The sequence below is a fragment of the Gymnodraco acuticeps genome, unplaced genomic scaffold (assembly GCF_902827175.1).
Source record: "Gymnodraco acuticeps unplaced genomic scaffold, fGymAcu1.1, whole genome shotgun sequence".
NCBI lineage: Eukaryota > Metazoa > Chordata > Actinopteri > Perciformes > Bathydraconidae > Gymnodraco > Gymnodraco acuticeps.
In genome coordinates, this window is record NW_022990238.1 from 6,776,266 (window position 1) to 6,801,539 (window position 25,274).

Below are 25,274 nucleotides of genomic sequence, written 5' to 3' on the forward strand. Positions count from 1 at the left end.
TTATAAAGAATTCATGACAAAGTGGCTGAATAATTACACATGACTTAATGCACAGTAGAAAGTCAGAGAGCTTAGTCATAAAAAAAGTTGAGTTCAGGCTGCTTCTGTCCAGGTAGAGTGTATTACCTCCCATGCCCGAGTCAAATAGACTATACATCGGAAATGCCCAGGGCCTATCATAATAAATATATATATAGCACACTGCATGGGATGTGTGACAGTAGCTTCACCCCCTCTCCAGCCTCCCAAGCCAGTGGATTAAAGAACTCAGAAACACGAAACTGGATGATACATATCCTTTATTTCCATTATCATTGCTTCAGCCACACTGTTACTTACACATTCACCGATATCCTGCGACCTGGTACAGCAGTCCCGACTGAAACAATCGCCTTGACTGAACCCCTCACTCAAATTCTCAGCTTTAACCAATAAAAAAAGTAAACTTCTTGAATAAATTAAATATAAAAAAACAATTGAAAAATAAAAAGAATACCAATTCGAGATAAATACAGCATAAACAATGTTATTTCATCATCGTTGTTTTTGACCACAGAGATAAACAATTGCTAGGTCTCCATTAAGTCGTCATTAGTAGTATTAGTATCAAGTTCATTGTCAGATTTTGCTTAAAGCATTACTTGTATAATTTTTCATTGCATCAAGTTGACATCATTCATGTTAATATAAGCATGCAAACATGTTTCCCCATTACCATTCAGAACTGCACTAACACGAGAAGACAGCGAGAGAGAATAGAGAGGACGGAAGGAGGGTGTCATACACAGAAAGAAAGAGGGCAAGATGGAGGGATGAGAGATAGCAGAGGAAACTGGAAGGTTGGGCTGGTGAGAAATTAGAGCGAGAATAGGACAAGTAAGTGGGAGCGGGGGGAAAGGTAAGGATTGCTGGAGGAGATAATGAGTAATCAGAAAGTAATCAGACAGACAGAAACAGAAAGAGAGGGGGGTGGCAAACAGAGGGAGGAAGAGAATAACGGAATGTGCTTGTTCCACTATGGTTTTGTAATCCATCACCAGGCAGTAACACAAGGGCTAAATAGGGTAGACACAAGCACAGAGAGAGAGAGAGGCTGGGAAAGAGAGAATTATGGGGCCTCGAGACCAATGGATCAATACCATATCTACTTATACAAGCTGGTCGATAATCCCCCTGCTGACATACCACGCAGAATACTTGCAGGTTTGATGCGGGGTGTGTCATCTCCTGTATACCCGATCAAGCACTACGGTGAGTCTCACAGCACTTGCATAGACCAAAGGTAAGAGAGAGAATCTAAGTCCCTACCCTGAAGCACACACAAACACCTCTGTAAAAGTGTGTGTGATAGAATGAGAGAGAAAGGGCAACGATAGCAATACAAGTAGCTGTAGTGAGGTGTTGCACTGTTGTTTTGCTGAGGTTACAGTAGTAGCGGTGACAGACATGGCTTTATAAGTCTGTATCGGTTTACACAGGAAGTGCAAAATCCCTGGCGCTTTCTCTCTCACAACACCTCCTCCCTGTTGTCTTTCTCTAAGGGGATCTACATTTGTCATGATCTGTAGGCCGTGACAAATGAGCCTTGGATACTTTGTTTCTTTTATTTTTTTTTCCTTCTCGTAAATGTAATCAAAACACTCAACAATTCAATTTTCAATCAGTGTGCAATTAGTTTTTTCCCTCGGACATACAGTTCACAATTTACTGAAAGAAGTACACGATCAACACAGTTACTTACATCAGGCAAAGAGTTAGAGAGGAGAGGGGTTGAATGATTGGCAGCTGATTTCAGAGACAACATAGACAATACAAACTAGTGTCTATGAAAGACAGTGTATCCCCACCTATTTCAATGAGGCACATATAGTACACACATACAAACCCACACACAAACAAAATGGCTCCTTGTAAAGACACGGGACAGAAGACACGTTTGGCTCCAAGACAAGCGTTTACGTCTGTGGATGCCGGGGATTTGGGGAGTGAAGGAGGCAAAGACAGAAAAAAGACGAGGAAGGGGGCGAGCAAAGAGACGTGTCACACACAAGGTCACAGTGACACACAGGCATACACAATCACACAGACACGCACAAATACAAAACAAACACGCCCATAAACACGGAAACACACACTAATAAAAGCAACACGGAAGTGTGTGTCCTTCTAAAGTCTTGTAAGGGGCATGATGGGGACTTGAAGATAGTCATTTAGTTGAAGCTGGATGATGACTTCTTGAGAAAAGAAAAGAGTCCTGGAATGATAGAAAAATCAAATAGAGTGGTGATATCCTTCCCTGTTGGATACATCCTCTAGCGAGTGCACTCCAAACAGATGCTGGTCCGATCCTAAACGCAGGTTTCGTTCAACCTGTGTAGTCCTACATTCGGAAAAGTCTGCCAGTTAGGCCAAAATGCAGAGGACGATCAAAGAGTCCATGTCTACTGGAAGCTCACACCACAGCATCCTCAGCGGATTGTAAAAATAGCATGACTAAACTCCTTTTCTGATGGTTATGTGTGTTCCGTATCAAACAGACAACAGAGCAAAATAATGATAGAAGTGTTGCCACTGATGAGCACCATAATAATGGTGACAAAAAGCACAAAGAAGAGGGACACATTTCAAGGTTGCGTAACATGCTTAAACCAATGAGTCAGTCCTCATTTTTCCCTCCTCTGACATCATTAAAGACCACTGGACGCTTTGTCGTCTTTCCTCTGGGGAAAATAAGCGAATTAAGTCTTAAACAATAGGACGTGGAGCCTGGAGAAGGCATCCAAAAGGGCTGGGAGAATCCACCTCAAATGTTTCGTCCTGCTAAGTACTACGTGAGATGTTTTTCCCATACAGTACGGCATATACTGTACACAAATATTGCAAAGAAAAATATCGACATAGTGATTTTCTTCTTTTATAGTCTGTACAAGGGCATGAACCTTTGGTCCTAGTTGAAACAACCATTTTAGGATGGCTTTCCTTTTTTTTTTCTTTTCAAAAAAGAAAAGTTTGTCACATCACACTCTTCCTAGATGAAATGCTACACTAATCTGAAGCACACATGAACTATGCACATACTACAAACTATGTGTGTATCTGTGTGTGTGTGTGTGTGTGTATGTATGAGTTATATGTTTTTTGTTCCCTTGCTAGATCCCAAATGTACACCTGAAATCACTCCTACTGTACCATTTAGTGTTAGCATGTGTTTGTTAATTTAAAGTCTGATGCTCAAGGTGTAGCTTGGGTTGGATGTTGTTTTTTTTCTCCCGGCTCGGTAAAGACAGCACAGGACTTGAAGAATTCATTAGCAGGAGCAAAACAGCACTAGCAGTAGGACACTAGTAGTGTCTCCGCGTCTCTCTTTCTTTGATGGAGAGAATTATTCACAGATGAGGAAAGAAAGGAAAGTCTGGAGCTGGAGAGATGATAAAGACCTGAGGAAAAAGGGGATAAGGGAGAAGAGACCGATTAAGCTAGAGAGAGACAGAAGGGGGCGAGAGAATATATAAACAGTATGCAGTACTGTACGTTTGGAAGGAGGAGGGGGAGATGCATTACATAACCCATAACATCTAGATTATACAGATGCTTCTGCCTTGGAGCTTCTACATCTGACAGCGCCACAGCCTCCACTTTATCACACACTCACAGCTAGGTCATGCCTTTAAAGACTCAACCACTTTTCCTGTGTAAATCTGTCTCGAGAGCATCTGCTGCACAGTACGTGGATGTACTTTAAGATTTTAGCATAGCGAGTTCTGTCCAGTTTACAAGCAGAAATCAAGGAGGCAGTGGATTTTATGTAAAATAGTGATGCAGATTCCAATAGCCTAGAAAATAAGAATACAGACTGTGTGACAGCATGCTGATAAGACGTTTAAAAATCAATATGTCAGATCTAAAACAGGAGAGGCTCACAGTTTTAATCGGAGTGAGGACTGTCCACCACGATGTTCGGCTTAGCGGAGGATTCTGGAGCAGTCTTCGACACAAATGTACCAATCGCTTTTTCCTGCAGGGAAATAGAGATTTTGCTTGCGTTAATTATTAATGGAAAATAGAAACTCTTTTTATACATTCAGTTGAAGTAATTAAAATGTTAATATGATCATATATTTAATGTTACTGTCATGCTTTGTAGTGGAGTACCACTACTATTTTTGCTACTGTACTTAGTGGTGGAAAGAAGGGTAGTAGAATTTCTCAACTCCTGTACATCAAGGAGTAGTTAGACATTTTTAGGACATTTTCTTATTCTTCTTCTTGCCAAAAGTAAGATTAATACCACTGTATGGTAAATATGAAGCTACCGCCAGCAGCCAGTTGGCTTAGCTTAGCACAAAGACAGGCATAACAACGAGGGTAAACAGCTATATCCCAGCTCCATTCAAAGATAACTAAATTCTCCTCTGAAGCACCTCTGACTGTGATATCATTAACATGTTATATCTCGGTTGATTAATCCACCCAATCAAAGTGTAAAAAAAAGGAAATCCTTTCAATAATTTACATGTTAGAATTGTATTAATGTATATAGATTAATTACCCAACAAGATGTAAAGTAATTAAAATATTTTGCAATTCTGCTTATTGCAAATAGTTTATCTAGAAATGTCACATAGCTAAATATGTTATTATGTATGCGAGACTTTTACTTGCTGAATAATTGTACCTTTTAGAACTTTCTTAAGAAAAAAAACACCTGAATAATTATGTTATCACTGCTGCTTTAATGTTAAAGTGCCATTACTTCTATTCTATTATCACAACTTTTGCTATTCTAAAGGCACACACAGTCATTACCTCCACAAGCTGATACCAATTTTCTATTGGTTTGCGTGGATTGGCCAGCATGGCTGTCCAGTGCTCCCTTCCTGGTCCTTCAGCCTCGCTGCCGACACGACACATCCCTATAACCTCGTTATGACCAATACTAACATGAAGCAAGGGATGGAAGCAAAGACAAGAGAGACAGAGAGACAGAGGGGGGGGTGATGGCATGGATATAATAAAGCAGAGAGGGAGAGAAAGGGCTTGTAAGAAACAGGCAGGCAGAGTCTAATCTATCAACCCTGAGTACTAGAAAAAGAATACAGTGGCTGTGGAGGAACAGCAGCTCGCAAATACATACAGCCTTGCATAAAAGCTTGATGAGAGCGGGGAAGCAGGCACGAGCACAAACATACAAAAGCATACACCTATGGAGATGCCAAATGAAGGGCAGTATACATAATAGAGGAGCAAGTATCTATTTACAAACACATCAACCAGCCGAATGTTGATGCAAGCGTCAGACAGACAAACGCTGGCAGGGTTACACTTCTTCCTGCCATTAGCATAAATCATGCTTATTCATGAGGTGCCCGACTATGTAAAACAGGGAAGGTCCACCAGGAGGCTGATTCATGAGAGGGCTCTCATCGTGTTCAACACAGCCGCAACACCATCAAAATGTTACGACCCAAAAGCAACAGCAAACACCACACTGCCAGCGCAAACACACATTCAATAAGCAGCACACTTCACAGTAATATCAGTTTCATGTCAAAGCACCCCAAACACGCTGCAATGTAATAACACTTGCTCACCAGTCATAGTCCATCACCGCAATGATGATGGAAACACTTTCTATATTTTCATTGGGAATGTCAAACACCAGCGCCTCGTTGTATGTGGGGTTCAGTGTGTTCTTCTTAATGGAAGTCTTCCTCTTTTTTAGCCTTCGCCCGTCACAGATCAAAGAAGCCTTCACATACGGATCTGAACGAGAGAGAGGAGGGAGGAAGCCAAGAAAGATGAAAGTGACGGGGTAAAAGGAGAGATAGGAAGCAAGTAGTGAGGGGGGAAAACAAGTAATGAAGAGAAGGAAAGGAGATGAGAAACAGCGAGGGAGGAAAAAAACGACCGTGAGGAATAAAATAAATAAGTGGGGACTCCTCCAAATGCTGTTGGGTATTATGCTCACAGGTATCCTGCTTTAACACATAAAAGGCATGGAAATCAAGTCACCTTGGCAAAGCTGGATTAAAAACACAAAGGGAGAAACGCAGCACAGGTTGAATCACTTCCATTATCCATTCAACATGTGCAGCTCGGAGACAGCAGCCAGGGAAAACACACACGCCCACGACTTCATCTTTATACTGCATTTTATGTATCTTTAAGGCACTGCAATTACCCTGGGATCACTGTGCCAATTATTACGGCATGCGGTCATTATCATTTCAGATTGTATTTAATCTAAGAGGGCATATGCAATATTAAGGTCTTTAAGTGAAGAAAAACTAAAGAATTAAAGGATTTGCTCTTGTTAATTCAATATTAGCGATTATATTATCACTTCAGTTTCACAGGTGAAACTCTTCTTTATCCACATATAATTAGTACAACACCTGCAGCTAATTCTGCTTGCAACAAAATACATTTAAACAATGTTTTACTGTGTTATTGTGTTAGTGGATAATAAACTAAAGGCTTCAGCTAATGCATTGATAATGTATAGATCTCTCTTTAGAACATCTAACCTAAGATCACTTTAACTGCACAATTATTTACAGGGGTTAATTAATCAAAAAAGTACTTTTCTGCATCTTCTTGTACTTCAGTAAGTGGTAAATAAAAATGTATTTGGTTAAAACCTTTTTGCACGGATGTGTTGATTTGTATCTGCCGGGAGAGGAAACTGATATGTTTCAAATCAGTTAAAATGCAAACTGTATTGTGCAGCTGTATTGCATTCTGGTCAATTGAGGCTACTGATGGGGAAAACACAGCTTCTTCATTTGGTGTAAAACGGCATCAAAAGGAACTCTATTATTTAAAGAAACTAGATCCATGTTTACTTGTGATCTTAACATGAAAAAGTATCCCAACTGCATGTTAGTGTGTGTAAGTGTGTGTATATATTTGTAATCCTTTACCTGAGAAGCCAGTGAGGTCCATGGCTTTGAGGTTGGTGGCCTTGATGACTGTAGCAGTGAGCCTGCCTGCAGTGGGCAGGTAACACAGCGAGAAATTGAGCTCCCCGAGATCAGCCTTCTCCTGTAGGTCACCACACACGCATATAGAGATCAGAAACTGAGCTGGCACAAAGTGAAGCACACACACACACACACACACACACACACACACACACACACACACACACACACACACACACACACACACACACACACACACACACACACACACACACACACACACACACAACACACACACACACACACACACACACACACACACCACACACACACACACACACACACACACACACACACACACACACACACACACACACACACACACACACACACACACACACACACACACACACACACACACACACACACACACACACACACACACACACACACACACACACACACACACACACACACACACACACACACACGGCATCCGAGACAGAGTCAGATAGGAAGAACATCAACACACAGATATCCTTTGGTGTGCTATGATTGTCTGTTGCCAGAAAAGAGCTACATCTGTGACGGATGGCGCTGACGGCAGGAATCCTAATGCGGAGAGGCAGAGTGTTTAGGCAGAGGGGAAGTGCCGTCACTGAAAATGAATCATATGCCAATCTGTCTATGTCCCCGAGTGGAGGAAAGTGTTAAGTAAGTAGATATGGCGATTCCTCAGGCTTTTTATAAACCCCCCCTCGCTGCCTGTGGTCTCAGTGGCACCACAGTAATGATACCAATGGTATTCAGGTCACACTGTGGCATGATGACTCCTTAGTGGCTTTGTGCCTCACTAATCAATACTTCCCCGGGTGAAACACTGAAATGCGCTAAGAGGTTGATGCTTTAAACTTATTTAATAAATGAAACCTTCATGCCAACAAAATGTACGACTTCTAATTTGCTAATAGCTTTCTATGAATATTTCATATAAATCTACTTGGACGCAGCACTGTGTGATAAAAAGTTTGGATATGGCCAGCAGTGCCTTTCCAGTAATCCATCTGGACTCTCCTGAGCTGTGTCATTACATTACCAGACTCCGAATGAATATATACACTGCAGACAATTTCCAGTCCACACCATTCCTGTGCATTCTCTCTATAGAGTACATAAAGTCAGACAACAGACAATAATGCACACTAGAAACAATAAGATACTGGAAACTTTTTCACCTGTATATAACCTTGAATTGATGGGCACTGCAATGTTTCATTTCTCAAAATTGTTATCAGAATTTCCAGAAGGTCATTTCAAGTTCTGCCATTTAACATAAGAAATTCCACTCAAGGTTTCTCAATTGCTCGTCTGAATAAATGTTTCTTGTGACTGACAAAACAAAACCTCAGGACAGAGGCAACCTGATAATTCAAACTTGACTGTATTGAAGAAGACCAGCTGTATTTTAGAAGCTTGCATACAGCAATACGTGAATAAAGCAAATACTTTAAACTGTGTTTTCCATTTTAAAAAAACATTAAGAAGGATGGTTTTAAAATTAAAGTCTGACAATACTTAAAATGATGTGGTGCTTTCATTTTAACATGCAGTATTTAGTGGTTGCATTTCAAAGTTATTCATTGACTGCTGATGCAGAATTAAACTGTGACCTTTCTTCTTCCATAGAGTCACTATGGCTATGATATCATGAAGTGAACAAACAGTATGAGACATAGCAAAACAGACATCTTGTAAGCATGCCGTATAGTATATCTGTACATTCAATATAACACACTATATTCAGCTGTTAATATACTGTAAGGCACACTATAACAGCAGCACATCCACATATTCGTTTTGTAATGTACTCATATGTTCACAAATCTTATGTTCCCATTAACCATTTGGCTTTATACTAAAATACATTGGACAATTGCATTTCTTATTTATCAGTCAATTTCTCTTTCCTCTTTGGTATTCACATTTTATTTCCAACCATGAATCCATGTATTTGTCCTGAAACTAGAGGGTCACGTTTGATATGCTCCATTATCTCTCTAACACTGGACTCTCCTGAGCTGTGTTTTGTGCTGGCCCATCATTTTCAGTGGCTGGATATCGCTACAAGGCTAATTTGAATTAAAATCTTATCTTCCCAAAATGAAAGTTATTGTTTTGCATTTGATGCAGAGCTTTGTTCTTACCGCTGTGCCCTCCACAATGTCCCTCCAGACGGGTTTGTCCCCGCTGCCCTCGCTGAAGTCCAGCAGGTTGTCCACCACTACCTGGCCAATCAGGTCGTGTCTGGAGAAGCGGTCGAAGTCGTACACAGAGAAATGCAACTTCCTGGAATGTAGCTCACTCAGCGGAACGCCAAACTGAAAGGTCTCATTGAACACCGGGTTCAAGGTCTTTCTGTGGACCTGCGAGACAGACAAGGACAGAGAGAGAGAGAGAATTTAAACTCTGTACATCAAAACTACAAATAACAATCATTATTTAGAACCTATAGTGTACCAATGGGTAGGTAACATGGAATGAGTACAAGGAATGATAGGGCAACATGTTTTTTTAACCCTTAGATGCACGAGTGACTGGACCCTACACTCTTCCACAAGTGGATCGAAAAGGACCCGTATTAGAATATGTTTTATGCCATTTTGGTTAAGAAAAATCACTTATTTTGGTTCACACTAGAAATATTTTATATTGAATTTTTCACTATTTATAATTTTAGACATTTTTTTTACATTTTGAAAAAAAACGTTTTCCCATAGGATTCCATAGAAAATGCATGCGGGTCATTTTCGACCCACTTATGGAAGCTTGGGGTATTAATACAAAAACTACAATTTCTTAAAATCTAAATAAAAAATTGGAATGGCATGATATACAAAACATGTTTTTTGAGGAATAGCTGTAATATGAAATGATAAAAAAAAATGTAATTACAAAGATACTTCAAGAAAACCACCTCACCGGGTCAAAAAAGACCCACTTATGGAAGCTTGGGGTAGTAATACAAAAACTACAATTTCTTAAAATGTATAACATTTAAATTTAAAATGGCATGATATCCTGGAATATGAAATGATAAAAAAAAAAAATGTAATTACAAAGATACTTCAAGAAAACCACCTGACCGGGTCAAAAAAGACCCACTTATGGATCTAAGGGGTAACACTACAATTACAGCAGAAAGGCGGTTAACATGGGACTTGCATAAGGGTTGCTCTTACACAAAATGTCAATGCTTTTTTTAGTGCTACCAGGAATAGCCATTACCTCTGCTTGAATTAGTCATGTATAAAAAACGTAAAAAATGTATAATTATTCAATTTCAGTATTCTTGCACTAAATACTGTCCAATTAAAGGTCGGTGAGTCAAAGCGTATATAAAAATATCAACACCATTTCCTAGATTTCCTAATTTCCTTGTTACATCAGACCTCCTGTTTTCTTTGATTAAATGGACATACTTGTATAAGTACACAGTATCTTATTTCCTGGTTGGTAAAGTACACTTTCACATTGTGACTTGATGTCTAGCACTTAGCAGAGTTCGCCTTCTGGCTTTTATCTGTGACTCGAATTAGTATCAATGCAAAACTCTTATATTTAGAAAGATTATCTTATCTTAGGGGCTCAGAACTTATGGTAAATACATTTTCTCTGAAAGCAGTAATGGACAAAATCCTCATATTCGTTTAATAACATATTTGGCACTGCACTCCCATTGGTGTTTTATTGTACTGAATATTTTCCTTAGAAAACATAAAAGGCATCCATTTCTATGAATCGAAGGGGTTCTCTCACATAGGAGAGTTGTTGTGAATGTAAAAGCTTTGATTAACAGTCTGTAGGATGAATCATAGTGTGCTGAAAGCAGCAAAACAGACATTATGGCACGCAAATGTCATTTTAAATTAATCTGCCTTTCCACAGAAACAGGACATTTCAGGGCACAGAATATTCCAGAGGGGTTTGTTTTGCCATAATAAAATGACCTCCAGCAACACAATTAACCTCTACCACACTGCCTGACCTCGTGGCTCAGCTAGTGGGATGAAAGTTAATTTGTTCCTTTTTTGTGGGATGGAGAATCAAATCAAACTCATTCAATACTGAAATGATATAAAAGACCTAAAACCAAATGTAAAACTCATTCTGTTCCCCAACACGTACAACATAGCCAGATGTCTTCCTCTTGGATGTGTTCAAAGATTTTATATTGGCAACTGTATTCATTCCAAGTTCACCTCTATTTTGAAGTTTGAATGTGTTCCTTCTCTTTTCTATCCGTCACATCAATATCAAGTAAAAAGAAACAGATGGTTTAAACCGGAGGACTAAGTCGGATGGAAAGCGAGCTGCTGTCATTTCCTGCTCGTCATATTTAAAACACATTGCAGAAACATTCAAATTTGTCTTCAATCATTCAATCATCAACGGTTTTTCTTTACTATTTGCTGATTTAGTGGTGGGATGTATTTGCAAAGAAAGCCTTTGATGTAGATGCTGTCATGCAATAAAGCTGGTGATAATTTAAATGACACTCGATTTTCCAAATCTAACTTTTATCACTGCATGACTGAGTCTGTCACTCCGGCTTATTAGCACTTGATGATTACTTGTTAGCTTTGGAATAAACACGCAGCTGATGGAGAAGCAGTGCCTTTAGAAACCAGAAACACAAAGCTTTAACAGCTACAGAATAGAGGTCTGTTTCTCTTTTGAAATTAGCTGGAGGGATAAAAGCAGGGAAAATATGAGGGGTCTGAAAATTCCACTTGATTGAAATTAAACAATAATCTACACTCTAAACAAAAGCAGGGCGTTGTTATGCAAATTACAGAAGCATTCACTCTTTTCAACGACTGAATCGGCTTTTGTAACATACAGGAGACAGTCGCACAAAGGGGGAAACCAAAAGGGAGACATTTCAAACGGGTACAGCTTCATTGTGACTGAAAGCTTACTTTTCACTCTTTCCTGGATCTACTGTCAATTGTGAAGGTTTTTGAATTGTTATCTTCAGAACGTTTCCCTGTGTAACCCATACGCTGTACAAAAGCACTGGTATAATATTTATGGATATAAAATCGAGAACTAAAACTTTCCACATTTGTGAGGGTTCAAAGCTAGTGACTTTTGATCTTCTCTACAGAGAATAGAGAAGATGATATTTAAGGGCAACGGGTACATACCCTGGTACAGAACATCCCAAAATGTACTCGATATTGACTCTAGGGAGCCCAATACCAGAATAACACAGGGGTTGAGTAGCAGTGCCTTGTAATAGTCTGAGGCACATTATCTTGAATACATTTAGCTCCAGATTAGATTACATTAGTGAAGCTGTAATGCTTCCCCATGAGGAGGCTAGGTCATCAGAGCAGCAGGAAACAGGCGGAGAGAAAACAGCCAGTCAGACGTGACGATGTTTAAATGTTGAGGAGGTTTTCTCTTTGTTTGTTTACACTAAGCAAACGAGTGAGTGTGGTGGAAGTGGGATTCACCTTGGTCTGGTATTTCTTCTTCCTGTCTGGCAGTAGGTAGATCTTTACATATGGGTCAGAGAAGCCGTTGGCATCCTTTGCTGGCAGGTCCAGAGCTTTCAGGATCTTCACCACCAACTGCTCCGTACTGAGACAAACACAGAAAACTCCGTTAAACTTTCACATTCCCATAAAAAAAAAAAGGCAGGGGTCGCTCACATTTACACAAATAATCTATGAGAGCCAGACAGGATCAACCCACACACACAAACACTTTTATACACACATAACGGTGTGGGAGGTTTTCGTGTCTCTGAAGTTAGGAAAAAACAAAATAGCATGTAAGTGAGTTTGTGTGTCATTCCTGCAGCTGTATTATGTTGCAGCGATTAAAGTAAGCAAAGATGTACAACGAGTGACAGAGAGTCTGCTTGCCAAGGAGAAGCTCATTAAAAAACCTTAACACAGTTCCCTTTATTCTACCCTCACTACGGTCCATGCTAGTGCCTTCCACTATCAAAGTATTATTTGTCTGTATTACCATTTTTTTGCTTTATTGTTCTCTATCAGGTTGCATAATGGATGAAAACATAGTCAATGTTTCTTTCATTATGTTTTAACATAAGGTTTTTTTCTATTTTACTTATGTTCTTTGTCATTTTTGTCATCATATTTTTTGCATGGGTGTTCCTTTCTCACTTTTATTTATGTATAGCACACTGGATTTCCCCTGTGGACAAAATGTGCCATGGAAATAAACTTGCTAGACTTTAAATCAGTACTGCAGTAAGAAAATACTGCTACACATTTTTATACATGTTTCATATTTGTCAAATACATATTAAAATGTAACAAAAATAATCTGTAACATTAGGATACAAGTAGAAGTGGCTCTGTTTATTAAATGATATATATATAATATTTTAAATTGATTTCATGAACATACTGTCAAAATTATATTAATTATTTGTTTTTATCCTCAGTTAATCCAGCTGCAAACAATAGTCAACCCTTACAATTAGTTAGTTAAATAATACTGATATTAATGTATTAAAGAACAGGAACTGGTATTAGCAGATTGTTTTGCATTTCGCCTAATGTATGACTCAAACAATGAATCAATTATCAAGATGTGCTGCATTATTGTTTGCCAACTAAATAGTCAAATAATCAATTCATTTTGTCAGCTCTACAGTAATGATGTCGTCTTTGTAGAAAGACGTGATATTTTCTGAATGAGGGAGAAAATGACATGAAAGTTAACACATTTAGACAATCAGCAGAATTGCGCCAACAACTGCATAATTGGTTCTCTAATCAGATACTCTCATAGAACAACTCTCACACACGTTTCACTATTTCTTTGTCACAAACACAAATATGAATAAACGCACAGTCGTAAGCGCACACAATACACATGTGTTTACATTCGATTGCTCCATCCAGAGTCATTGCTGCGTCTCATGCACCGTTTATTATGTATTTAATTACCAGATGAAGATGAGCACAGCTCGGAGGCCTTTGATCAGACCTCGTTAGGCTGTGTCTCCCCTTGTTAACCAGTGTGTCAGCACTTCATTAGCTGCTTAAGGAGAGCAGCGTGAATTTTGAGGCTGAGGAATGATCCGCAGGCCAAACGCCAGCAGTGACCCCAGCAGTTATAACGTCTTATGTCCGTGTGTACCAATCACAAGTAAGACATGCTTGTTGACGATACAACCGTGGCCCATCTGGACACGTGTTTACCTCTGAATCACATCCAATTATGGCAATCGGATAAATAAGCCCACTGTGCTATCACATCAAATCAGGGAGATGATGTTAGTGGAGGAAATTACATTTACAGCTCAGCCAGATAAATATTTTAACGAGGAAAAACTTGTAATATTCCCCTCTAACAATGTTTATTCCAGTATTATTTTTGGATACGTGTTGGTGGCAGACACACCGTGATTAGCCAGTGCGGTTCACAGCGATGCTCAAATGAACAAGAATTGGAAACGACAGGAACACACCTCATCATTTTCCCTGCATTGGTTGTTTGCTACAGAAACGCGGTCACGAATTCAAATGTCTTTTTACAGAACGAGATGTGAGCTTGGAACCCAAATTAAGGTTTTTACACAAGCATGAAGCGTGCTGTAGAGAATATACCTATTACTGCTCGAGCACAGAGGTAAATTCACGACCTTATTCCTGGCAGACAATGCCTGAAGGCTAGCTGTTATTCCCACAGTGGAAATGTGTCAGCTTTTAATGGGATTGTCAATAGAAATGCCTTTCCCAGAGGATCTGAGAGAGATTGACATTGTTATTCTGACTATTACACTCCAAACAGCTGGGTCTCACACATTAACAGACCGTATCACAGTTCCAGTGTGTGTATACAGACATGCCCACACACTAAATCTCTAACCTTTCTTCTGCTTCCCTAACTATAACAATGTGCCTACTATGTAATGACAGGCAACTAAAGCCAGACATACATTATCTTGTGACTACATAAATGGGGAAAAAGGGACACATGAATATTTGTCATCATTAACCTCACTGTCCATCCAATTTCCTTGCTAATTCTCTATATCTGTAACTCAAGTTAAAACACAGTCTGGTGTTATTATTTGTTGACAGGGGCTGCTGTTTAAAGTGGCTTGCCATATATAATTCATGCCTGGAACAGCGTCTCGCTCCTTTTCTTTTCTGACCATCAGCATTTTCGCTTGTTGTAATGTTTCTACATGTCAGGGCAGGCAGACATGGGGGAACTGCCAGCTGGGCTGCAGACAGAGCGAGCGAGCGAGCGAGCGAGATACACACTCCTCCCAACAACCCACAGCCACCTAGGACTGCAGTACAGCCTCACATTCGTACACACTCTCCCATTGAGATCAATGATCTTAATGGGATTTATCTGTATAAATAAAGGTTTGAAATGAAAAATTACCCAATCCTCACAGCATGGAATCCACCAATTACATACTCGGACCCAAATTCTGCAGTATAGAAGGTTCAAGAAAGAATCCTCAAAGGAGCTAAATAAATAGAACCAAAGTGTCTGCCGCACAGCACATAAAGACACTGAGGCTGCTTTGTCACTTACATTTAATAGTACCATTTTAAAATGTGTTGTATATTATTATGATTATCGTAAACAAGGGTTTGGCATATTTAAAGCCAATGCAGTAGCATTTCATTGGTTTGGCTTCTTGATAGCTTATCTACCTGTAGGAGTCTTGCTTTTCTGCATGTGTTTGTTCATGGTTAAATGCACTTATTGTAAGTCACTTTGGATAAAAACGTCAACTAAATGAAATGTAATATAATGTGAAAACAAAGGAGACCACGGAATGAATCTAGAGGTGCTTACTTAAAAAAAAAAAAAAAAAAATTTGCTCAAATTTGAGTCGGAGGCTTTGTTTACGTGTCTACTGAAGAGAACAAACACAGCTAAATATATTTTCCAAAGAAGCACCCTCTCTCTGTTCTGTGCCATGAAGGAAAGTCGGCCAACCAGTGTCTATTTGCACCATTCTTAGTGTTTGAAGAACTGAACACCCACTGCTATGATCAAAGTGGTGCAAAAACAGACGCAGCTACATTGACAGGAGACGGGCGAGACGGGCAAAACCGGCGCTGTGGCACTCAGACAGTGCTGGATTCATCAAACAATATTCAGTTCGTATTTTTAAGGATTACATTTCCCAGACTGTGCCTGGCTATCACAAGCATACAAAGAATGCAGAATTCATGTTGTTATTTCTTTATTTATCTATTGAGTTAGCGCCATGCATAGGAATGTTGTTCAGTCATTTTACCTCTTTGGTCCAGACCTAAACTAAAGAAAAACATAACTGGTTTGCCATGGAATCTTTGAATAAAGTTGTACCTTGTTAGGTGATAAAAAGACATGGAAAATAATTGTGTTTTGCAATGCTTCGATAAAAGCAGGAGGTGTTCCTGTTTTCCAGACAGCAAGTCGATTGGGCTCCCCACGGACACTGGTGCAGCATCTTCAGGCTAACCTGGTTGTGATGTAACCTCGATGTTTAGGTTTGAATATAATTGTCCATGTTAAAAGCCTACATGTTTCACATAAGAGGACATTGAAAAATCATTTAGCCTGTTTTGATGTAAGCTTGGTGACTTACTTGAAGGCGTAACGCAGGAGGAAGCTGATTTTGCCGCAGTTGTCGCCCGGTTTGCCGTCCCCTAGGTCGCCCTTGGGCCTGTAGAGCTCCGGTTTGATCTGCCCAATGCTGGTTACCTGCTCCTTCTCCTCGCCATGGAAATCAGGGCTGGAGAGCTGGTGAGTCATGGGCTTAGGCCTAAACAGACACATAAGAGGATGAATATTAAGTGAAGAGCCCAGCGTGCACACACACACACACACACACACTAAAAACGATGCTTTCAAATAGTATGATTCAGTAACTGGATGGGAGATGCAGTGGCATTTGAACAAACTAAAGTGAGTATAACAACTATCCGCATAGGCACACGTTTTTTACATATTCGTAGAAGTGTTATAAAATCAAGTCTAGTTGTGTGATGATGGTTCTCCTGGAGTACAAACCAGAAAACATGTATCAGTTAGAAATGGGGAATGTCCTACCAGAGTCCTTTCTGTTTTTGTAGAAATGATACCTGTAACTGTGCTTAGTAAATAACTGTTAATATCACCATCAGTTTTTAGAAAAAGACGGATGTTGTTCAAGATGAAACTGTATGTTCGAAAAAAGCCTTCATTAGAAGGAAGCAATATAGTCTTTTTCAGTATGCTCACAAATCAGCTTTTAAGCAGGTACTGTTTTCCTTTTCTTGAATCATTTTTTTTAATTTTATTGATTTTAGGAGTTTCCTTTGAGCAACAACTACGGTTACAAATGAACAATATGCACACACTCTTTTAAGCTGCAATATGTGAGGGATAGACAGAGTTTTTAGTTTACAATAGGCTTATATTAACAGAATGTGAAGAACCAACAGTTTTGACACAATTGCAAGACTGTGTAAGGTGTTGCAGAGATAGTATGCTTATCAGCTAGCCCTGGACGTCCTGTCTTAGAATACCACTTGTACCTAAGGAGGTAATAGTGAGTCACGGTAAAGTCTAGTCTGTCCTCAGTCCAAAAAGAGAGAAAATAACGATTAGAGCTGCTGAGTCAATCAGGTTGAAGGTAAAACCCCGGTTAAATTACGCAAAGACGGCTCGTACTCTTGGCAAATGACCTTTATCACAATCCTAACGACCTGCTCTTGGCAAGAAACCAAATTATGGTCAAGATAATAAGTGATATCAAAAGAAGCGACACAAGGGTAAACATTAGCATGGCTCTCCACCGTTGGGCAGCTCCTGGCAAGTGAAGAGATGAGGTGTGTTTCATTTAGACTGGTAAGTAACATCAAATGTTGGCTCATAGATAAATATATCTTTTGTGCAACTAATGACAAACCAAACCGTACCAGAATAACCATTACTAAAGACATGTTTGTTTTTGATGTGGCTGTTTTGTATGGTCTCTCTATGGCTACAACTGACCTGGGCAAACTATGCTATACATTATATGCCTGACAAACGTTGAGATTGTACAATGACACATTGCACCTTTTAACCCAAACACTCGGTACTGACCGGGAGGTGACCTGCTGCTGGGAATGGGCGTTCGGCAGGTCTTTATGGGGCTGGGCTCCAACCTCTGAGTTAGGGACGTCTGGAGACGTCTGACTCAGCTTCAGAGTTCCTGCAGAGTGAGAAATGGACAAACATGACTCGATGACTCACTTGTCTCTTTTATTAGTGCCTTAGTCATTACAGTGGCTTAGAGCAATGTCTTTTTTTCTAATGCAGGGTCGGCATCATCGATAGCATTGATTGTCTTACATTGATTTAACTGAGAGTTTTTTTAACAGCAGACAGAAGAGAAATAATTAACAGACGTTAACAACAGCAGAACATAATCCAGCATTAAAAAAGGCATAATACACAGATATGAAAGAAGGCACATCTAAGTACCATTTTGGCATCCAGAAAGCATTTGATGATTAATGATACTGATGAATCAGTCGGTGAAAATTGACCCGCCATTATACCGTTTTTGGGAAGGATCTCCTAAAGCTACGTTAATCAGTATCTTTATGTGTAATCGTGTTAAGGCTGCAACTAATGCTTATTTGAATTTCAAACATTTTTCTACAAAACATCAGGAGAAAGTGCGCAACACCAGTCAATGCAGATTAAATAATGAATTTGATTATAAAAAATGTAATCAAATAATTATCTGTCAATCAAGTAATTGATTAACCGACTACTTGTTGCAGCTCAACAGAAGAACACATCAACATTCTATGTGTGATGTGAAAGGGTTGCCGGTAGTAAAGGAAAAACACATCATTATTAGCCAAGTCGTAAGCTCCAGCGAGTTTCACTGCACACATGAGTTTTGAGTTCAGCGGTGTCAGGCAGCGGTTTCTTGCAACGAGCTCTGATAAAACTAGCTAGGAAAGAAAGTTGAACATACAGCAGCTAAAGAGGGATTCTTTCTCAGCGGTTGAATAGAACAAAACAGAGTTAAAGGAAAGTGAATAAATGAGTTGACCAGCATCATGAATCAAATGGCATGTTAGCAATGGGAACCTTAAAGCTGATTAGATCGCTCTGCACATTTCTTTGTTTAATAAACAAAAAAACCTTTAATGAAAATGTGTTTCATATAAGTGAAACTTCTCACAGTCACAGTCTACCTCTTTCTTAATGAGTTTCTTTTATAACCAAGTGTTTGTAATAACAGACTAGGCAAGTAACATGAAAAAGTATTATTCCTTAACTGTAGCACTACTATGAGAACAGCCATTTATTTACACAAAAATGGCCATTCATCACCCAGTTAAATGAGTTTGACTGTATGCAGGTAAATGTATTAAATTCAGTAACCTGAGAGTATATTCAAATAAAAAGTTATTGAGCGTGGAATTACATTACTCATTCTGACTGGGATTAAGAGTCTCTCCCTCTCACCTGCATTGTTGGGGTAGGAATCCATGTCCAGATAGGACGGCTCCTGGGTCTCCTGTGGCCCCCCCACCACACCACCGACCTCCCCCCTCTCCACTCCCACCAGGTCAGAGAAATGGGGGTGGTGCTGACCCTGCTGGCCCAGGGAGGGGTAGAGTGAGGAGGAGGAGTGACCCTCCTTCCTCTGCAGCAGGGGGGGTAAGAGTGAGGAGCCCCCGGGGCCTCCAAGGCTCCCGACACCTGCACTTCCGGGCAGCAGCCCCGACGTCAGGCTCAGGCCTCCGCCCTCCTTGTCCCTCCATGGCAGCCAGCAGAGCTTCCAGGAGACGAAGAGCGAGACAGAGAGGAGGACGATGCCACAGAATGTCACGATGACCGACAGCAGGCTGACAGAGATCTCTACAGAGGACCAGAGGAAGATATAAGGGGACATTAGAGGAACAAAGGGAGATACAGAAGGAAGCCATAACTTCATTATTAAAGTGTATATTTACACAAAAAGAAAATTTCAAAAAAGTGTGGGGGAAATGCAGTCGACTGTAGACTGCAGGCTACTTAGCAGTGCTGTAAGTCATAGCATTGCTGATCCAGTGTTTGTCTTTTTACGAATAAACAAATCATTATACAGCATCTGCAATCGGTTCAGCCCCCTGACTCCAGCCAAACTTAAAATGAACTAAAAGTAAGATTGTACTGCGGAACAGATGTTCTAATCAATGTTAGCTACCTTTGCCAGTCAGCCCAGCTGATTGGACAGGAATTGGCTGTGGAGAAGGAATGTTCACGAAGGAACTGAATCAAAGAGTCAACTCTTATTACATGCATATTTATAAATAGTATTTTTTTGGTTTTAACAGAACCAATAATCGAACTAATCTACACTGGTAAAGGTGGCGTAGGGGATGGGTATCGTTAAGGTTTTAACGGTACTACTACTTTTATCGATACCGCTTATCGGTCCGGTCTTTTAACGGTACTTTTATCGGTTCTTTTGGAGAGAAACAAATAAGGTAAACTAACTAAACAAATTGTGAACAAAACTAACATTGCTTTTTATTTAAATTAAATACATAATATTATTTCACATCAAAAGAAACAACGTTTTAACACATCGTATTAATTAAATAATCTGATGACAGAACTGTAAACAGAATAGCTGAAACTTTAACAAAATAAATAACTCAGTTACCTCTAATCATTAACCCATGTTTGTATAATGTATTTAACTCCGTGTGTTGCTGCTAGCATACATAACACCTGACGTGGAAACGTTACTCCTGGATGGGGCTACAGAGCTATAAAAGACAGTCGAACCCGGTGCATTTCTCCGTCTGAATGTGGTGCGCTTTTGCAAGATGTTTAGACAAATTGCTCGTGTTACCGCCCTTACAGTACATGCTAAACTCTTAGTGCACTTTAGGCAACGAGTATCGAGACGGGTAAAGTTTAACCACACCTCGGAGCGCGTTCTCTCCGCCATGTGTGTGTGTGCGTGCGTGTGTGTGTGTGTGTGTGTGTGTGTGGCTGCATGTAGCAGCCGCGTGTGTGTAAACTGCCCCGCCCCCTCGCAAGCAGGCGGGGGAGAGAGATCGAAAATACTAAAAATAATCATAGAAGCATTTTGCAGTCTTTTTGCATTAGAAACGGAGTTGGCGACACTAAAACTACAATATAATGTTTGTGTAGCAATAATACACATGACATATATGTTTTACATGTCTCCAGTACCGATAAAAATACCGTTAACGTCGGAGCTTAATGGTACCACGGTCTTTAATAATTCAGCCCCGGGGCCCGTTTAATACCGGGGCTCGGTACCCATCCCTACGGGTGGTGTTCAAATACAGGAAATGTTTTTTTGAGTTATAATCTTTTTTTCCAAGTATGTGTCCCAATTTTAAAAAGATAATTGGGAGCCAGTGGTGCTAAATGCAAGGGGGTCACTAAAGTTACATCCTGAGAGGGGCATGAATGTCAACCCTTTTAATAATTGTTGAGGCATTTAAACCACAAATGTGAACCTAATGGTCCTGCTGAGGAAAAATCAGGGGATCAATTAAGTCCGTAGGATTCATGGAATAGGTTTAATAAATGTCTGTAAAAACTTTCATCACAATCAATCCAACAGTTATAGAAATGTTTCACTCTGGACCAAATTGGTGGACTTGCCAATCATACATTGCCATCCATAGATACACAGTAAGCCACTGCATGATCAACAACCCATACGCCGCCTTCACACATCATCCGCATCATGACAAGGTGTCAAAAATCACAAATCACGAAGCCAGAGAAGGAACCCGCCGCTGTAGGCGTACATTGATGCAAACATCCCCTGAAGCTCATAACCAACGTTTGAATCCAGAGCCTAAAATGGGGGCAAACGTTGGCGGAGTGGATATTCTTAGGGGAGGAGAGGAGAATAGACGGATGTGGGAGAACGGAGGCAAACAATTACAAAGTAGCAACACCAACAATGATATCTCTCTGCGATGTCATCATGCATTTCCACATGGTGATGAGCTCTTTAATCTGTGACGGCTCAAGGACTGTGTTGGAGGGGTAAATAGGATCGGGGTTGGGGGTGTGGGGGGAGGATAAATATGGGGCAGTAGAAGATGTGTGTGTTGTGAAGGGTGGAGTATGACTCATCCGAATGAAAAAGTGTACGGAATAAAAAGAAAAACCGCAGTTTCAGCACCAGACAGCCGGACAGTTCCAGCCTCTGTTAAAGAGAGCAGAAATGAAAGTCCACATCAGCCCCAGAGCTCGGGGACTTAGTTCTGCTCATGGTTTTGAAGTTCACAACTGTACATGTCGGAGCCTATGATACGTGCATTCATAAACTCATACATTTGTAAATACCCTATAAATATGGTTTCAATATTTATAAATACATAGACTAAATATACAATGAATATTTATGCTGAGCCATTTGAAGTCTTTTTATAAATAGCATGATTTGGGTCTGATGACCGTCTTGATAAAAAGGACCAATCAGAGCCCACAATGAACTGTACTGTAGGCCCAGAGCCCTTAACATGAATATGTATAGGTTGTAGTCGACCGAGAGACTCATTACGAAACAGTGTGCAGATTTCGCTAACAGTAAGCTTCCCCACCTTGCAGTTTACCTAGAATATTTTCCTCTGGCCATCTTGGGCTCCGTCAAGATCAGGGCCGCCACTAACAATCCTTCCTGTCTGCCGGGAGATGAATCATAGCCTCATGCTGAACAATATTGTCTTACCGCCAGAGGAACATCTTTCCTGAACCACCGACCAGATTCTTTTCTTTAACCTTTACTTCAATGTAATTCAATTCAGAATGTCTTAAATGGCACAATAAAGACAATAAGTGTTACATCATAAAAAAGAAAATGACATCTGTAACAGGCTGACAAGACTGAGTGGAAACAAGACAGCAGCAGCCCATCCTCCAGCCCTGGGGGTACATCTTCTGGAATTTGGTTCGCCTTCTGTCTCCACCAACCGTGCCTCTCTTTCTCTTTCACTCTCGCCTCTTTATAATCCCCTCAGAAAACCCTTATTCCTCGCCGTCCTTTCTTTTCCCATGGCGTCTGCACGCCTCGACTTCATTCCTCTACTCAGCGGCTGTCTCTTTGATCGTCATTCCTATACCTCCTCTTTGCCTCTCCTTCCTCGCTCAGTCTTTGGTGAATTATTCATCAATCTGTGTATGTCATTAATCAGCACTTGTTCAAAAGATATGATTGGGGGGCTGCGAAGGGCGAGGGGACATCGATCTGTCGCGGTGGTGAACAAGACGGGTTGGGAAGTGAGGAGCAAGGGATTGAGAGAAGGGGTAAAAAGGGGACAAATAAAAGCCGGGCAAGAGAGAATGTGAGGATGGATATAAGGAGACGGGTAAAGGGAGGATGCGGAGGAGAGGAAAAGAGGGCAAAGGAAGGTAGGAGGAGGTAGCAACATATCAAAAGGATAGTAATGATTAAGGGGAATGGGGTGAAAAATGATGGAAACCACAGAATGGTCGACAGGGCAAGTAGAGGCTGGGAGAGAGGGTTAAAACAGATTGTTGCACATGTTGAAACGAACATATAAGCTGACTGGGTTTATTCCCTCATTTTTGTTTCCGAGGAGGAGGAGGAGGAGGAGGAGGAGGAGGAGGAGGAGGGTGAAGGGAAGGGAGGAGGGCTGATAAAGTCGATGCAACTACCACATGAAAAGGGATGAAACCAAAGAGGCAATGGAAGAGAGAAGAGAGAGAGTCCAGGAAAAGAGCGATAGAGGAAAACAACCTGACAAAGATTTAGAGCAAAACCTAAAAAGGGGAGGGGTTTGAGGATAAGAAAGGTTAATGTATTGATCTGGAGGGGGGAAAACAAAGAGAGGAGGCAGAGGAGTAGGTTGTGTGTGGTTGGCAGATCAGGGTGCGTTGATAAGACACGGCTGTGATCAAACGTGCGAGGGGACGCCAAACGGCGCTCATCCATTTATCTCTCTTTAGGGCAGTCGCTGTACCTTCACAAGCCTTGATCTTGCCAAAGATCCATCGCTTATCCACAAAGCATAAAAAGAGAGTGAGCGGGCGGGTAGGTGGGTGGTTAAGAGGCCTCTGAAGTGCACTGTGAAGAGGGACTGAGATTCCCTGTCAATCAGTGACTGATGCAAGCCCACTGGGAGTCGTACATTGCTCCACATCAAACACATTTCTGCTGCTTACACAAGCCATTCGCTGACAGCTTTCGGCGCCGCAGTCCTCGGAGGGTTCGGAGACTTCCGTCAGCAAACACCGAAAAATCACAGCTGGTAGGGGAGGGGGCCAACGCCTTAAACCATGCTGTGACATTTCTTCACAGAGCCATCCAAATCTCCAGAGGCAACATGCAGCCAATCCAGGCTAATCTACACTGAGCCACAGATATCCATGCTAATCTGCATAACAGCATATTGCACTTCCAAATGCTTCAATTAGAACCCTCACACAATACTCTACACACAGTTCGGTCAAATTGAAACAAAAAAGAAGAAGAGATAAATATATATGTATTGTAATCCAGTTTTAAGATAACAATCACAGAATTCTACCGAGACTCTTTTGGGGCTCTTAAAAGAAATGCGATGGATTTGTACTGAAGCCATTTCAATCTAGCAGATAAGTAATTCATGGAGGTTGTTTTGAGTGTGCACTACCTCGAACAATCCCTAAACATGAACACTTGTCTTAAAATGTGCCTTATCATACCTTAAAGTTTAACATATGTCATGCTGTACTTCAACTATTCAGACAATACTATAATGTTTCTGCTTAAGACTGTCAAAGAGGATATTTACATACACTATGTAAATCATACCATTTTTATGACAGACAATACCATTATTTAAAGTATCAAGAAGTTTATGTTTTATCAAGATGTAAAAGCAACTTTCAGACCACAATAATACTAATAATCTTCAATCGAGCTCATATTAGTTTTGAGTTGGTGATAAGTTCCTCAAAGCAATCCACAAAATATTTTCAGTATCAAAGACTCGGCCCCTGTAGGTTTGGAAGTTCTTTTCGATTAGTGTTTCCTCCTTCACATCTACAGCAGCTGTGGTCTGTTTTGATGAGGGCTGGGCATTTCAAGCAATATTTAAATACTATTCAATAATCACTACACACCTGTGCTGATACCGACCTGTGGTATTAACGTAAGTCACAAACTTTTTGTATAATTACATTTTGTAATTCAAAAACTATTCAAAAGTCATGACCCCTCCCTAATCTAAGATAAATGTACTTATTTTTGAATGGTGGAAAACATTGAGGATCTGGGCAGATGGGCAGAATGTTTTCCACTGAAAAATCTTGAATCAA

The 25,274-nt window shown here is 40.4% G+C and overlaps 1 protein-coding gene across 1 annotated transcript in view; it reads right to left on the reverse strand.

The window, feature by feature from the left end:
• Positions 1–282: 282 nt before the first annotated feature.
• Positions 283–25,274, reverse strand: part of syt3 (synaptotagmin III) — a 32,745-nt gene continuing 7,753 nt past the window's right edge. Inside the window, exons 4-13 of the mRNA XM_034219625.1 lie at positions 19,437–19,832; positions 18,054–18,162; positions 16,570–16,746; positions 12,443–12,569; positions 9,128–9,346; positions 6,924–7,044; positions 5,592–5,763; positions 4,807–4,936; positions 3,922–4,015; positions 283–3,437 (exon numbers count right to left, since the gene is read on the reverse strand). Of these exons, the coding sequence (XP_034075516.1) occupies positions 3,926–4,015; positions 4,807–4,936; positions 5,592–5,763; positions 6,924–7,044; positions 9,128–9,346; positions 12,443–12,569; positions 16,570–16,746; positions 18,054–18,162; positions 19,437–19,832 (1,541 nt within the window). The 3' untranslated portion in view covers positions 283–3,437; positions 3,922–3,925. The remainder of the gene's footprint in view (positions 3,438–3,921; positions 4,016–4,806; positions 4,937–5,591; positions 5,764–6,923; positions 7,045–9,127; positions 9,347–12,442; positions 12,570–16,569; positions 16,747–18,053; positions 18,163–19,436; positions 19,833–25,274) is intronic.